General features: G+C 36.9%; 1 protein-coding gene across 22 annotated transcripts in view; it reads left to right on the forward strand.

The window, feature by feature from the left end:
• The window catches only part of CLOCK (clock circadian regulator), a 118,366-nt gene that overhangs the window by 78,024 nt on the left and 23,812 nt on the right, over nucleotides 1-16,530 (forward strand). For 21 of the 22 annotated variants that reach the window (NM_001132234.1, XM_063722732.1, XM_063722730.1 and 18 more), the window contains 7 exon segments: nucleotides 4,678-4,798; nucleotides 9,245-9,358; nucleotides 9,496-9,614; nucleotides 12,211-12,293; nucleotides 12,519-12,625; nucleotides 14,704-14,851; nucleotides 15,403-15,478. In NM_001132234.1, coding sequence (NP_001125706.1) covers nucleotides 4,678-4,798; nucleotides 9,245-9,358; nucleotides 9,496-9,614; nucleotides 12,211-12,293; nucleotides 12,519-12,625; nucleotides 14,704-14,851; nucleotides 15,403-15,478 — 768 coding nt within the window. 22 annotated transcript variants of the gene reach the window in all.

Raw genomic sequence — 16,530 nt, forward strand, 5'->3', positions numbered from 1 at the left:
ATTAGGATGGCGAATACCTGGTTTATGTGCTTACTTTTTTTCTAATGTGTATTTATTAATATCTACTCTGTGCCAGACACCATGCTAGGTGCTGTGCCACAGCTGATAGGCTTTTGGGGGGAATTTTCAGTTTTTAATATGTAGGGATGTTACTGAAGATGGAGCTCATGGTATAAATATTCTAAAGTTACTTATAAACTACTCTTAAAATGCCTCTCTCTGTCTGGGTGCAGTGGCTCACACCTTTAATGCTAATGCTTTCAGAGGCTGTGGTGGGAGGATTGCTTGAGGCCAGGAATTCAAGACCAGCCTGGGCAGCACAGTGAAGCATCCTGTCTCTACAAAAAATAAAAAAATAGCTTATCTCTCTATAACAGGGTAAAGTAATTCTGCTTGTAAATGTTTCTTTCAGGAGATATTGAAAAGTGGTATTTCTCTCCCCCTGATTAGTCTGAAACTTCATACCTTATAAAGAGAATGAATGGATTTTAGCACTTAAAAGTCCAGGCTCTAAAGGGGCATTTTTTAAAGTCGAAAGCCATGCAGTACATAATTTGCTAATTTCTTTGGTTCATACAGAAAAGAACTTTGACTTTACTACTCTTCTGGGGCTTTATTTTCTAGTAAGCTCAAATAGTAGGATAAGCCCAACATTTAAAAACTTGTTTGAGAGTAAAACATGAGATTATTAGCAACACATAAGTAAACTAGCATAGGCAGAAAAAAGGACAGACTGATTAACTGAGTTTTCTGGACAACTTAAAAAAATTTCTTTTCATAGCAAGAAAACCCAGGGAAAGAATCCCATTATAGGATTAAGATAATGTTTAAGTAATTTAAAATAAGTATAATTATATGCTTTAAAACCATATATAACTGTATTAGGTTTTGTCATGTTTACAGAAACTATATAATCTAGTCATAGAGCATTGTTTGCAATGTGTTCACACTTTCTAAAAGCTTGCTTCTTGGCACTTGCTTGAATTCCATTCAGAATTAGATGCCCTTCATCTCTGTTTTACTGTTGCCTTGTATGCACTACTGTCATGATACAGAGAATTGTAATTTTCTGTTTATTTGGATAGTTATGGTAGTTGTAGCTTCTTAAAGGCAGGAACTTTATCTCTGTGTCCAGAGGAGCTAGCTAGTTTCTTGGAGAGTCACTCAGTGATTATTTGTTGAAGGTATGAAAATGAGTATGCTACTTAATTTGGCTGTTTTAAAAAAATCCCTTTCTAATCTTTAGTGAGTTTAATTGCCCTTTGAAATAGACAACATGTGATAGATCTCATTGGAATCGAATTGTTTGATTAACACTTCCCTCAATAAAAACGCTCTCACCTTCCCATTTTCTTCTGGACATTTTAAAAAATATTTTTAATTTTAGAACCATTTTTAGATATACAGAAAAATGGACAAGGTAGTACAGAGAATTCCCATGTGCCCCATACCCAGTTTCCTCTGTTATTAACATCTTCTAGATTTTAAAAAATTGTTTGTGTCATCCAATCACTAAATGGTAACGCTGACCTAATATAGAAAAAACAAAGGCTATTGATTTATGTCATATAAGTAAATCAGCAGAACTTATATTTCCTTTTCATGAAACGAGTAAGGGAGATAACAAGATCCAAGTAGTTACCATTTTCTTTTCTTACTTTTGAATTGTGTTTGAGAACTGAGTGTATGTATCATCACATAAATTATGGTCAGCCTCATTTAGAGATTTTAAGTGTAGTGGTTAATGGAAAGTTTGACACCTATTAAAGTGGCAGGAGAGGGAGAATGGTTGGGGGAGGCATTGCTTGTGATCATACTACTCTTGATACAGGCATTCATTTTCTTTTCTCTATGAATATGAAACATCCTATGAAGTTATAGATGAAAAAACAAGGATAAGATAGGTCACATCATAATTTACCGAATAGTAGTAGAAGAAATTGTTAGTAACAAATAATAGTAGAAAACTATAATCATTCTCAAAAATGAAAATTTTAGTTCCTATTAATATTTCAAGTTGGTGGCATGTTTTTCTATTAAGATGATGTATTAGTCTGTTGTCACACTGCTATAAAGGACTCCCCAAGACTGGGTAGTTTATAAAGGAAAGAGGTTTAATTGACTCACAGTTCAGCATGGCTGGGGAGGCCTCAGGAAACTTACAATCATGGCGGAAGGGGAAGCAAACATGTCCCTCTTCACATGGCAGCAGGAAGCAGAAGTGCTGAGCAAAAAGGGGAAAAGCCCCTTACAAAACCATCAGAACTTGGGAAAACTCACTCACTGTCACGAGAACATCAGCATGGAGGTAACTTCCCCCATGATTCAATCACCTCCCACTCGGCCCCTCCCATGACACATGGGGATTATGGGAACAACAAGATGAGATTTGGGTGGGGACACAGCCAAACCATATCAGATTACTTTTTGCATCAATATCATATACTATATTTTGATTCTTTATTTTGTCAATAGAAGGCAACTTTCTAGCATTTGTGTTATTCAGGCCTGACTATTTATTTATTTATTTATTTTTTGAGACAGAGTCTTATTCTGTCACCCAGGCTTGAGTGTAGTGGTAGGATCTCAGCTCACTGCAGCCTCTGCCTCCTGGATTCAAGTGATTCTCCTGCCTCAGCCTCCTGAGTAGCTGCGATTATAGGTGCACACCACCATGCCCAGCTAATTTTTGTGTTTTTCATAGAGACGAGGTTTCTCCATGTTAGCCAGGCTGGTCTTGAACTCATGACCTCACACAGTCTGCCTGCCTCAGCCTCCCAAAGTGCTGGGATTATAGGTATGAGCCACTGCACCCAGCCATGCCTGAATTTTTAGTTCACTCCTTCAGTTGTAGAGGCTTTTCAGACTTCCAGAAAAATCCTTTATTGAAATACAGATATATTTTTGGTGTAGTTATCCCTTAAGCCATTATCAAATACCTCCTTAGTCTAAAATCATTTATTGTATTAATAACTGTTAAACACAAGGCACGGTGTTAATGTGCCTTGATTGGAAGTGAGAAAGATAAAGTTGTAAGAGATAGGCCCCTTTTATTCACCTATAGGGCAACAGGACATAGACATTAAAATATAGTCAACCTTTGGTATCCATGGGGGAATTGGTTCCAGGACCCGCTGCAGATACCAAAATGCATGGATCATCAAGCCGCATAGATAAAATGGTGTTGTATTTACATGTAACTTACACACATCTTCCCATTTACATTAAATCATTTCTAGATTATTTATAATAACTAATACAATGTAAATATGTGTTATAGTGTTTAGGGAATGATTAGAAAAATGTCTGCACGTATTCAGTACAGACATAACCATCCGTTTTTTGTTTGTTTGTTTTTCCTGAATAGTTTTGATCCATGGTTGACTGAATTCTGCTAAATGGGAAATGAATGATACAAGTAATAAATACTAGAGGAATTTTATTTTTAATGTGGATTATGGTGTTAAGGGAAAGCTTTCTTGAAAGAAGTAATTTGAACTGGTCTTTGAAAGGGGAAAGATACAGATATGTAGAGAGAGGGGAAGGTCATTTCACTTCATGGAGTGGGCTTGGAGGGCTGGAGAAAAGAGAAGAAATGATGGGAATGTGTGGCCTATATGAAGAATAGTATTAGGTTGGTGCAAAAGTGATTGTGGTTTTTGTTATTAAAAGTATGGCACCAACCTAATACAACACCCCTTTCTCCCCTCTTGCCATTCTTACTACCTCCGTTTGTTGTTGTTTGTTTTTTGTTTTTAAGCAGTGGAGCTCTTCAAACAAAATCTTCACAGATGCATAAAATAAAAACAAAAAGTATAACTGCTTTAGTTTAATGCAGGGGCAGGACCCTGGGCCCTGCTTCACAGCTCCTTTTTACTTCCCCACCCTCTAGTCCTACCTTTACAGGCCTTGAGATACTGTCTCAGCATCCCTAGGATTCCACAGAGCAGTTTGAAACACAGGAAACCAGGTAGAATGCATAGTAGCAAATGTAGAGTCATGGAAGTTTCGTTATCAGTGGTACTTAAGTATAGGAACTATCTTATTCATCTTTGATTCCACAGCCATGGCACATTGTAGCCAACCTGATGTTTGTCAAATTGCTATTGATTAATCACGATTAAAGCTATTTATTAACAAGAATTCGAATGCTTAACATATTGTCCTTTTGAGGGGAGATAACTAAACACAAGGGTTTTGTACAGTGGGATGCAGGATAAATGCCAGGAAAAGATGAAATAAAGGACACATTGGACAATTGAAATCACATCAAAACAAAATCTCCTCTTTATTTAGCTTGTGCGTCGTCCTTTATAGTAGGATATACCACCATTGTTTACCATAGGTTTGAGTATATGGTAAGGCTATGACTTGTTGCCAGAGATTTTTCTTATGAACTCTCTTGGTCCCATTGTATTTTGAAATGTTCAAAACATTTTGGTGAAACACAGCTTTGCAAATAATTTATCAGGCTTTCAAGGTCATATTGGTCATGGATCGGATGACATTAGTATCATCTCAAACTTGTTTTTTGAGATTTGGTCTATAACTTGACATTTGTTGGTTTTCACAGATAATTGAAAGTTAACTGCTGTGTTTAATAGCAATTATGTACTTTTAAAGCAATTGTCTCTTGAATCATTAAAGTTATTTTACTTTTAACAATTTTCTTTTCAGTCTGATCTTGTGGATCAAAGTATATTTAATTTTATCCCAGAAGGGGAACATTCAGAGGTTTATAAAATACTCTCTACTCATCTGCTGGAAAGTGATTCATTAACCCCAGAATATTTAAAATGTAAGTAGTAGCCGTTAAGCAAAAAAGTCAAATGTTATATTCCGTAGCACTATCCTTTTGCAAGTTTATGAAAAATACAGACTTCTTTAAATACAGCATTACTCCATATGCCCTATTAGGTCCTTTTTCAATGTTAAAATATATATAAAATGAAATTGTGACCGTATTAAAAATCTGTAATCTATTTCAGTGTATATTGAAATCCCATTTTATTTGTTATAATAAATCCTGGACTCCCGTTATGCCATAAAGCTGTATTTTATGCAAAAGTGAGACCTGGCAATATATTGTTATTAATTTATAAATAAAACTTTATTTAATAAGGGAAAATTAAACATTCTAATTTTCACCATTGTTAACCAATTGGACACTCAAACTGGAAAAAATTTCTCTGTTTCTTTTAAAATTATTAAATATAAAGATAAATTATCTACTTTATTAATTAAACAATTAAACAGTCATTTGTTCGATGTATCTAATTTGCTAGGTACTTGTGCTGTATCATAAAAATATCAACAATAGTGAAAATAGTTCTCACCATCAAGATACACAACATATTATGGTAGAATCAGATATTTCTAATAGGTCCATTGACAAATTTATTTGACCGGAGTACCTCATTTTCTTCATATATTACCCTGTATAAAATCCAGAATTGTTACAGCAGTACATTTGGCCATTAGCTATTAGATACCTTCTTTAATCGCCTTTTTCTTTATTTTTAAATGTGTCTCATCTGCTAATACTGACATTATCTTAAAGGTTCTTTGTATTTGAATCCTCAAATTCTATAGCATACTGTCTAAAAATTGAGGTATACACACACACATACACACGCACACACAAATTTGTATGTATCTATAACTTTGGTAAGAGTAGATGGCCTTTCAGCGAGAGTTGAGAAAAACTAGACTTGGAGAATTCATTTCAAGCCTTGTTTTAAAACCAAGTTTATATGACATTGACCATTAGGCCATTCTAGTCTGGTACTTAGAAAGATTTAGGCTGGATATAATAGATGCCTACAATTAATATTTGAAGCCATGGATGGAATGGATTGCTTGAGGTAAATATATAGAACAAGGAGAGAAAAATTAGAAAGGTGGAACCCAGCCGGGCCCGGTAGCTCATGCCTGTAATCCCAGCACTTTGGGAGGCTGAAGTGGGCAGACCACTTGAGGCTAGGAGTTTGAGACCAGCCTGGCCAACATGGCGAAACCCCATCTCTACCAAAAATTTGCTGAGCATGGTGGTGCATGCCTGTAGTCCCAGCTACTTGGGAGACTGAGGTAGGAGAATTGCTTGAACCCCGGAGGCTGAGCTTGCAATGAGCCAGGATCACACCACTGCATTCCAGCCTGGGCGATAGAGCGAGACTCTGTCTCAAAAAAAAGAAAGAAAGGTGGAACACGTTGGAGATAGCAATAGGAAGACAAAGGAGAAGGCGTTTGCTTTGAAGACCCTACTAAGAATAAAATCGGCTGGAGAACTAAATAAAAGCCTTTGGCAGAAAGAGCTTAGGCTTCTGCTTCCAAGAACAGAAATGAAAATGGCAAGAATACTTAAGAAAAGTCTTAATTAAATGGCTTGCTGATCTCCTAGTTAAACAAGTGATATACGAAAGATTTCTTGCCCCAGAAAAAAGAAAGTTTCATGCCAAAAGAACTTGTGTTTTAACACAAGGTAAAACACAGGGAAAATTGCTTAGAAAATTCGGTAGGTCATTTTGGCCATGATGAAGTTGAGGTTATACAGGTGGTAAAATTTGTGTCTAGAGAAGGAACAAGGACAGAGTGATAAAGGGGCTAAGGAATTTGAGTTTTATTTTTTACAGAGTAGAGAGCCAGTGAAGGAGGTTTGGGTAGTTTTGTTGTCTGCAAAAAAAGGAAAAACAAAATCAGGTAAATAGTGGAAAGTTCATTTGGAGGCGGCTAGGAAGAAGACTTGCAGCAGTGGGTTGCCTACCCCAGGCCTACCTGGCTTCTGCTTCATAAAGAGGCCCTGAGTCTGAGAGCTGAATAAGAGCCCTGGATTTCTCATCATAGTGGCTCAACTCAGGCTGTGCTCACCTGACCTGCAGATTTCCTACTATACAAATCAAGTGATAGCTTTATGGAGTTACTCCTCAGTTTCATTCCTAGGGTTCAGTTAAACACAACCAGAGATCTTATGGATCAGACCATTCTGATGATCAAGCTGGCCATCCTGCCTGGTACAGTAACTATGACTACTTTTCCTGTAACAGCTGTTCTGCCTCCTGGAGGTCCAGGTCTTCATTGCAGTGAAAGCATCTTTCACCAGCATCTCTGGCCTAGAAAGAGCAGCAGTACCTTGCTTATAAAAGTTGCTGCCACTTTCGTCATCTGGTTTGGGAGACTAAAAAAATCGCTGAGGTAGAAAATTTTGAAAAGGACCAGACTGGAGACAAAAAGGAAAACCATATAATCCTAGCAATAAAAGTAAGGATGGGCTGAGCACAGTTGTTCATGCCTATAATCTCAGCATTTTGGGAGGCCAAGGCAGGCAGATCGCTTGAGCCCAGGAGTTCAAGACCAGCAATGGGCAACATGGTGAAACACCGTCTATACAATAAAGAGAAATAGAAAAATTGGCTGGGGTGTGGTGGCACATGTCTATAGTTCCTGCTACTCAAGAGGCTGAGCTGGAGGATCACTTGAGCCCAGGAGGCAGAGGTTGCAGTGAGCTGAGATTATGTCACTGTAGTCCAGCCTGGGTGACAGAGTGAGACTTTTTCTCAAAAAAAAAAAAAGGATGGAGAGGAAAGTGTATGACTGTTAAGTGTGTAAACTCAATAGGACTTGATGTGGTAGGCTCAGGTGACCAAGTGACTAAGAATCATCAGTGGGGAAGGTTGAAGATAGTTAGATATTGAACCTATTAGGTTAGATGATAAAGCCATCTATGATGATAATAACCGAAGAATATAAGCTTGAAGTAGTGAGCAAAGAAAGGTGTTACTAGTCCTTGAGTGCTGAAATAATACCATGAAAGTAATTACAAGTCTAAGAGTAATAGACAAGACTAAATCAGAGTGGCAGAATGTGGAGGCATAATGAATACATATTTCGGTTACCTAGATGCAAGGTAATTTGCAACTGCACTAAGTTGGCAGGCTTCCTTGGTGAAATAAGTAGCAGGTCTTGGTGACAGATTAGGTTAGGGACTTGTGATGGGAAGAGAAGAGACCAAATTGATATGGTTTCTGACTTGGGAAATAAGCATACATAGATGAAGGGAGCTTGAAAGAAAGATAAATTCACTTTCAAATATTTTGAATTTAAGTTACTGATGGGACAATCAAGTACGAATGTCCTGAAAGCAAATGATAGGTAACTTTGTCTCACATAAAATGCTAGAATTGGAGAGAGTGATTTAGGATCAGAAGAACCTTTGTGAAAACCCCTAGTATGAAAATGGATTAGCAGAAGAGATAGGAATAGTCAGTAAGGTAGGAAGGTAAGTTTATGCTGTGGGAATGACAAAGGATGACTTTTAAGAAGAAGTGGAAATGAAAAACCATGAAGTTAACGATACAAATGTTAGTAATCTTGAGAAGAATAATTGCTGTAGAGGTGTAAGTCACAGTGTGTGAAGTTAAGGGAAATGAATATATGGAAGATGGAGCCCATAATGAAAAGGAAGGAGATCTATAATACCAAATAATTAGCAAAACTCCTTTGTTTCAGATGGAAGACCTGAGCAAATTTAAAAGTAGATAGTAAGGACCCTTGGCCAGGTGCAGTGGCTCTCGCCTATAAATCCCACCACTTTGGGAGGTTGAGGCAGGAGGATCGCTTGAGCCTAGAAGCTTGCAACCAGCCTGGGCAACATAGTGAGACCCCATTTCTACAAAAAATTAAAAATCAGCCAGGCATGGTGGCTTACACCTGTAGTCTTGGATACTTGGGAGGCTGAGGCAGGGGGCTCACTTGAGCCCAGGAGTTCAGTGCCACAGTGAGCTATGATCATGCCACTGCACTCCAGCCTGGGTGACAAATCAAGACCCTGTCTCAAAAAAAAGAAGAAAGTAAGGACCCAAAGGTGTAGATGCTAAAGAAATAAGGAACAGTGATGTGGCCCGGGTCCTAGAGAAAATAGGAAAGACTATAAATGGTAGAGATGGAAGGATTAGCTTTAGAGTGTGAAGCAAAACTTTCCTTTGAAAGTGAGTAAAGAATGAGAAGTATGAGTAGATAAAAATAGGGAAACATTAAGTTGTTTGCACCAGAAAATCTATTTTTTCTATTAAAGACAAAGTGAGGTCCTCTCCTGAAGGTACTCTCCTTTTATGAACTAAATGTCATTGGCGACTTCTGTTGGGGAAAATAATGATTGTAAACTTACACAACTTTTATGATCTTATGTGGTATATCAATCATTGTTTTATATCACAAATATGTGATTTTTAAAATCTCTTTATTTCAGCAAAAAATCAGTTAGAATTCTGTTGTCATATGCTCCGAGGAACAATAGACCCAAAGGAGCCATCTACCTATGAATATGTAAAATTTATAGGAAATTTCAAATCTTTAAACAGTGGTGAGTTAAAATGCTTCTCTCACAATGTGTTTTAACTTGTTATTTTTCTATGCTCTTAAAGACATAGATGTTTGAATATCAGTAACAATTAGGTTTTGCTGGCATAAGTGATGATACATATTTCCCTATCGTTTTAGTATCCTCTTCAGCACACAATGGTTTTGAAGGAACTATACAACGCACACATAGGCCATCTTATGAAGATAGAGTTTGTTTTGTAGCTACTGTCAGGTTAGCTACACCTCAGTTCATCAAGGTATGTTTCTAATTTTATTTCCTAAAGGGGATTTCAGTTCATATGCTGAGAACTGCCTGAAACTTCCTGCAGACATTGAGGTGGAATGGCTATGAGTCATTAAATATGCATGATAATATTTTTGAAACAACGAGTTATCAAGACACTCATTAAATTGTATAACTAATTTTTTAGTATATATCCTTTGCAGTTAACCAGTAATTATTATATATCAATATTGCCCTACTTTTGTGGAAGATTTTAGGATCCTTTTGTGTGTTGTTCATTATCTCTATTAAAAGGGAAAGTCCAAAAATCTAGGATTTTAGAATCTTTATTTTTAGAAGGTCACTTTTAAATTTTTATTTGAAATGTACAAGTGGCTTTTTGCCACATATAACTTACCTTTTCAAATGTAAAATTAAGTATTTTATTTTTATTTCCTGGACCCAACAAACAGATGACAAGTAGGGAAGTGGGAAAGTGAAAGAGTTCAACCACTAGAAACTGACTGGAAAGAGGCAGCCAGGCTAAGATTTAAAATTTTGGCGGGGCTAGGCGAGGTGACTCATGCCTGTAATCTCAGCACTTTGGGAGAGCAAGGCGAGAGGATTGCCTGAGCCCAGTAGTTTGAGAGCAGCCTGGGCAACATGACAAGACCCCATCTCTACAAAAAATACAAAAAATTAGCCAGGCATGGTGTTACACACCTGCGGTCTCAGTTACTCAGGAGGCTGAGGTGGGAGGACGATTTGAGCCCAGGAGGTCGAGGCTGCAGTGAACTGTGTTTGCATTTTATTTTGAGACAGAGTCTCACTCTGTCTCAAATAAATTTGGGGGGACATAGTATAGGACAAAGTACTGAATTAATAGAAGATCTTAAGCCAGTCTTGCTTGGTTTGTTTTGATCTTATGAAATAATAGTTGTTAACATTTGAGTGCTTACTACATGCTGTGTATTTTACATGCATTATCTCATTAATTCTTATGACAACCCTATAAGGTAGATGCCATTACGATCCCTCATTTTACATTATAAGGAAACAGAGGCTTAGGGAAGTTAAGTTACTTGCCCAAAGTCTCAGCTATTAGTGATGAAACTGGGACTTGATTCTATTAATTAATAATTGTTTTTTTCTCAAAGTCCAAGCTCTCAACTATTACAGTGTGCTGCAGGTCATTCAGGGACACAGAGGCAGGATGGAATACATTGTTTAGTATGACTAGAGTCTAGGGTTAGTGTGTGGAGGAGGAAGAGATAGTGGGAGGTAAGGCAGAAAAGTAATCAGAAACCAGAAATCAAATTTGTTTCTTGTTTATTTCTCCATGCTGAAGAGAGTTTAGCACAAGGAACCATTGAAGGTTTTTTAGCAGGGAAGTCGTATAATATTTGAGTATTGGTAAGGTAATTGTGGCCCTAGAAGAGAAGATGAGTTGAAGGACAGGGAGACTGGTGAACACTGTAGCAAATCAGTGATGGCAGGGGTCTAAACCAATGCACTCAAGATGGATGAGATAGAATTGATTTTTAAAATACTTAGATGAAATGGAAAAGATTTAGTAATGGCCACTTAGATGACGAAAGGTAAAAATGAAAGAGTATGTTTTTTTAACTATCAGATTTCTAGACACTGGCCACTACACATGTATAGAATAATACAGAAAATTCTGTGACTGGGTGTGAGGAGTAAAGCAATTAGTTTATTTTAGGACATACTGAATTTGAGATGTATGAGGACATTCAGATATTTGGAAATATGGAACTGTAATTCAGGAGAGAGGTCTGAATTTTGAATAAGGGTTTATAGGCATGTATGAATGGAAAATGTGTAGAGTGAGAAGTACCCACCCAAAAGCTTGCATCTAAGGGTTATTTATTACCACTTTCTTTAGTACTGGAAAATTAAAATGTATTAACTTGTTTAGAAGGGCCTGCATTTTGGCTTATGCCTAGAATCCCAGCACTTTGGGAGGCTGTGGTGGGCAGGTTGCTTGAGCCCAGTAGTTGAAGACCAGCCTAGACAACATAGTGAGACCCTCACCTCTACAAATAAAAATACAAAAATTAGCCGGGCGTGGTGGTGCATCCCTATAGTCCCAGCTACTTGGGAAGCTGAGGCAGGAGGATCCCTTGAGCCTAGAATGTTGAGGCTGCAGTGAACTGAGATCACACCACTGTACTTCAGCCTGAGTGACAGAGTGAGACCCTGTATCAAACAAAGAAATAAGTAAATATATACATACATAGAAAGAAACAACTAACTAACTTGTTTAGGAAAAGTTATCTAGTAATGACTATTTAGTTATTTATTTATTTAACCTCCATCTCCTGGGTTCAAGTGATTCTGCTGCCTCAGCCTGCCGAATAGCTGGGATTACAGGTGCCCGCCACTGTGCCCTGCTATTTTTTGTATTTTTAGTAGAAATCGGGTTTCACCATGTTGGCCAGGCTGGTCTCAAACTCCTGACCTAAGTGATTTGCCCACCTCAGCCTCCCAAAGTGCTAGGATTACAGGTGTGAGCCACAGCACCTGGCCATGAGTTATTTTTATATGTAGCAATATTTAATATTCTTAAGGACACAAAGTATTTATAAATTTTAATTATTTATTTTTAGGAAATGTGCACTGTTGAAGAACCCAATGAAGAGTTTACATCTAGACATAGTTTAGAATGGAAGTTTCTGTTTCTAGATCACAGGTAATTCCATTTTTAAATTCCATGAAAAGGTAATAGTCATATATATACATAGTTATATAATTCTTGAAATTAATGGATCAAGAGCAAACTTTTTTTTAAATTAGGACTTTGAAACCTGTTTCCATTTTTTGAAAAATAAAGCCCCCCCCCCAAATTTTATTTCTAGCTGGAATATTTCTTATTATGGAAAAACTTATAATAATGATTGTTTTCTGTGTAATTTAGGGCACCACCCATAATAGGGTATTTGCCATTTGAAGTTCTGGGAACATCAGGCTATGATTACTATCATGTGGATGACCTAGAAAATTTGGCAAAATGTCATGAGCACTGTAAGTAGATTTTAACATTTCTGGTGATAATAACTGTTTATATAAGCAGAAGTCCTGTCCTGAAATGATAGGTAGGAAGACAGATTTATAATCATTTTCATATTTTTGAAATATGCTAAAAGATTTTGCTTTATGTATATAACCAATGTAGTAGGAATCATAGATCAAGTTTAAATTAAACGTGTTCCTATTTTTATAATAAGTAGAATTTTATAATATTGCATCTAATACACCTTGTTCTGAAGCATGTGAGCTCTATATCTGGAGTAAGAGAAGTAGATTCCTTTGAAAATTGTAATACTTCAAACTTTTGGAGTATTGTTTCCTAAATTTTGATTTTGAGGCATGTGAATCTTTTCAGGAGCTAGGTACATGTTTGGAAAATCTGTCTTAGAAAGCTCATAGTAAGTGCTTGGTGTTATCTGCTTATTATTATTGTTGTTAGAGCAGGAGCATTATCATCCTTTGTGCCAGGCACTGTTCTAAACACTTTACATCTATTATCTCCATTATTCTCCATCACAGTTCTAAAAGGTAGATACTATTATTATCTTCATGAGTAAGCTGAGAACACAGTAAGGCTAAGTAATTCACCCATAATTTCATAGCTCATTGGTGGCAGAGACAGGATTGGAGCCTAGGCCTACTCTTTTTATCACATGTATTTATTTTAGAAGTTTGTTTTAATGATGAGGTTTGTCTTAATGATATGTTTTATTTGCTTCTCTGATCCTCTTCCCAGATGCTTACCCTCTTGAGTGTTCACTAAAGCCTAACTAGATATTTTAGACCTTTTCATGACGTTTTATGATGCTGTTATAAACCTCTCTGTATAAAAATGAAGCAGGTTGTATAATAGCATTAACTCTATGGAAAATTTTCAGAGTAAAGTCATTTCAGCACAAAAGATGTGGGCATTAAGCACCATGATGTTGTGTAAAGAGCTGATACCTCTATTAACTAGCTGGGTAACTTTGAACAGCAAGTTTGTTTGTAGACCTTGATTTCCTCCTTAGAGAGTGAGAGGCGGTGGCGGTGGGGTTGGGGGGTGGGAGGACAGATTGAGAGATTCTTGACTAGCATTTCCTAAGGTTTGTTCCACCGAATGTTGGTCCATAAAAAAAAGACTATAGTCAAGGAAGATGGGGAAACACTTCATAATCCCTCAGAGAATCTGCACATGCATTAGCATACTCTAGGTTTTGAGAAAACTGAAGACACCTATTTAACAAAAAGTTTCCCAAATTAATTTAACTACAAACCCCCCCCCTTTTTTTTTTTTTTGAGATGGAGTCCTGCTTTGTCACCCAGGCTAGAGTGCAGTGGCGCGTCTCAGCTCACTGCAACCTCCACCTCCCGGGTTCAAGTGATTCTCTTGCCTCAGCCTCCTGAGTAGCTGGGATTACAGGCACGTGACACCATGCCTGGCTAATTTTTGTATTTTCAGTAGAGATGGGGTTTCACTGTGTCAGCCAGGGTGGTCTCAAACTCTTGACCTCAAGTGATCCGCCCACCTCTGCTTCCCAAAGTACTGAGATTACACGCGTGAGCCACCACACCCGGCCCAAAACCCATTTTTTTGTTTAATATCTGTTAAAACGCTTCAGAACTTAAAATCTACAGCACATGTTTTGGCAGTTACTGCACTCAGTTACTTCAGACAGTGAAGTTATTTTGATTTTGGTTAGTTAAGGTTGAAAATTAAATGCTTCAAAGATTCTGTGCCTGCCAGAGTAGTTAGGAGAAAAAACTCAGGGGTGATTATTTATTGTTATTACCCTCTGTATATCTAGGCAGGGGGAAGTCAGCAGTGTGAATTCTTAAGTATTAATTGTGTATGGAAAGATTGTAAGATCAGCAGTGACTAGCTGTGAGTTGGGCACTGTAGATCTGATAATTGCTTGGGACCTTAAACTAGCTCTAAAGAATAACATTTTCATATTGACATATATGTTATCAAAAGGCCAGAAAAATAATAGTGTGTGTAAACTTAAATGTAAATGATAGCTTTTGGTTAAAAAACAGAATCTTTATGTAATATGAATTAAAGAAAAAATATTTTTCTATTTTCCTTTTAGTAATGCAATATGGGAAAGGCAAATCATGTTATTATAGGTTCCTGACTAAAGGGCAACAGTGGATTTGGCTTCAGACTCATTATTACATCACTTACCATCAGTGGAATTCAAGGCCAGAGTTTATTGTTTGTACTCACACTGTAGTAAGGTAATAACTCTTCTAGAGAATTTCTGAATTATTGTAACATCCTATGATGATTTTGGCAATGTAACTTTTATGTGTAAGTTGTTACAGAACTACAAAATGCTCTTTTCTCAATTGCTGACAGATCCTTTCAATATATTATTAAATTTACTTATAGGCATTATATAAATATAATATAGGAATGATATCGATATATAAGGCTTGATATAAATTTTGTGCTTTACAGCAGAAGTTGTTACTGTCATTTATGTAGTAGTGTCAGTCATGTAAAAGGAAAACTGTAGGTAGATAAGCATACATTTCCTTTATTTAGCTTTTCTTAATTTAAGTATTGTGTGGTTATGGATCATTTACAGCAGTGTATGAAACTTTAAGATACCTAGAAAAATGCAAGTTAAATTAAGACATTATAGGTATATTTTAGGTTTGTGTAGCACACAGCAAATAGTCTAGATGAACAGATGAGACATATAACAACACTGAATAGTTACAGCTGTGCAGTATTTTAAACGAATGACCAAACACTAAAATTTGATTATTTTTTCCATTTGTAGTTATGCAGAAGTTAGGGCTGAAAGAAGACGAGAACTTGGCATTGAAGAGTCTCTTCCTGAGATAGCTGCTGACAAAGTATGTTTCTTATAATTAAAAAAAAATTATTTTTAATTTCTCCCCAATAAAAGATGGAACTCAATAATTAATAGGAAAACTATTTTTCAAAAATACTTTATTTCCTCACTTATAACAGGGATGTGATTATACTTTACTACTTATTTTTAATTTAATATTTTAGAGTCTCACCTGCCTCTAAAAAGAAAATTGGATGAGAGATGTATCTGATCTCAGATTAAAACTACCATTTAGTCCCAGTGATGTACTAGTATCTGGCTAGGTTATTTATATGAATTATGAAATATAATTTACACTTCAGATATTTTTATCGGGTAGGTAATATCCCCACTTTGAAAATACTGAAATTGGGGTTTCAAGAGGGGAAAAAAATCTTCCCTAAAGACACTGGCTGGGAAATTATAGTCAGAATTGGAACTCTGCTTTCTTTTTTGTTATATCAGGTCAGAAGTGTAGTATGTTAGTTATCTATAGCTGTGTAACAACTTACTCCAAAATTTAGTGATATAAAACAGCACACTTGTTATCTCCTAGTTTGGTGAGTCAAGAGTCCAGGCACAGTTTAGCTGAACCCTCTACTTCAGATTCTGTCATGAGGCTGTAACCAAGATGTTGGTGGGAGCCACAGTCATCTCAAAGTTCAACTGAGGTGGAATCTGTTTCCACCTCACTTAGTGGTTGCAGGCACACTTCAGTTCCTCATGAGCAGTTGGACTGAGGGCCTTGGTTTCTTGCTGGCTGAAGGCTATCCTCAGTTCCTTTCCAGGTGACCTTTTCCATCAGAGCAAGCATGCAAGATGAGCCAGGGAGAGAAGCTACCTGCAAGATGGAAGTCACAGTCTTTTGTAACCTAATCACAGGATTGATACCTCACCACTTTTGTCTATTCTATGCATTATAGAAGGAAATCAGTAGATCCAGCCCACACTCAGGATGGGAGGATTATGCAAAGGCATGAATACCAGGAGGCAGGAATTGTGAGCCATGTCAGAAATTGCCTACCACAGTATTTTTGGACCTGCAGAAAATAAGTAGAATGAAAAGAGTCAAAA

This window comes from Pongo abelii, chromosome 3 (assembly GCF_028885655.2).
Source record: "Pongo abelii isolate AG06213 chromosome 3, NHGRI_mPonAbe1-v2.0_pri, whole genome shotgun sequence".
NCBI lineage: Eukaryota > Metazoa > Chordata > Mammalia > Primates > Hominidae > Pongo > Pongo abelii.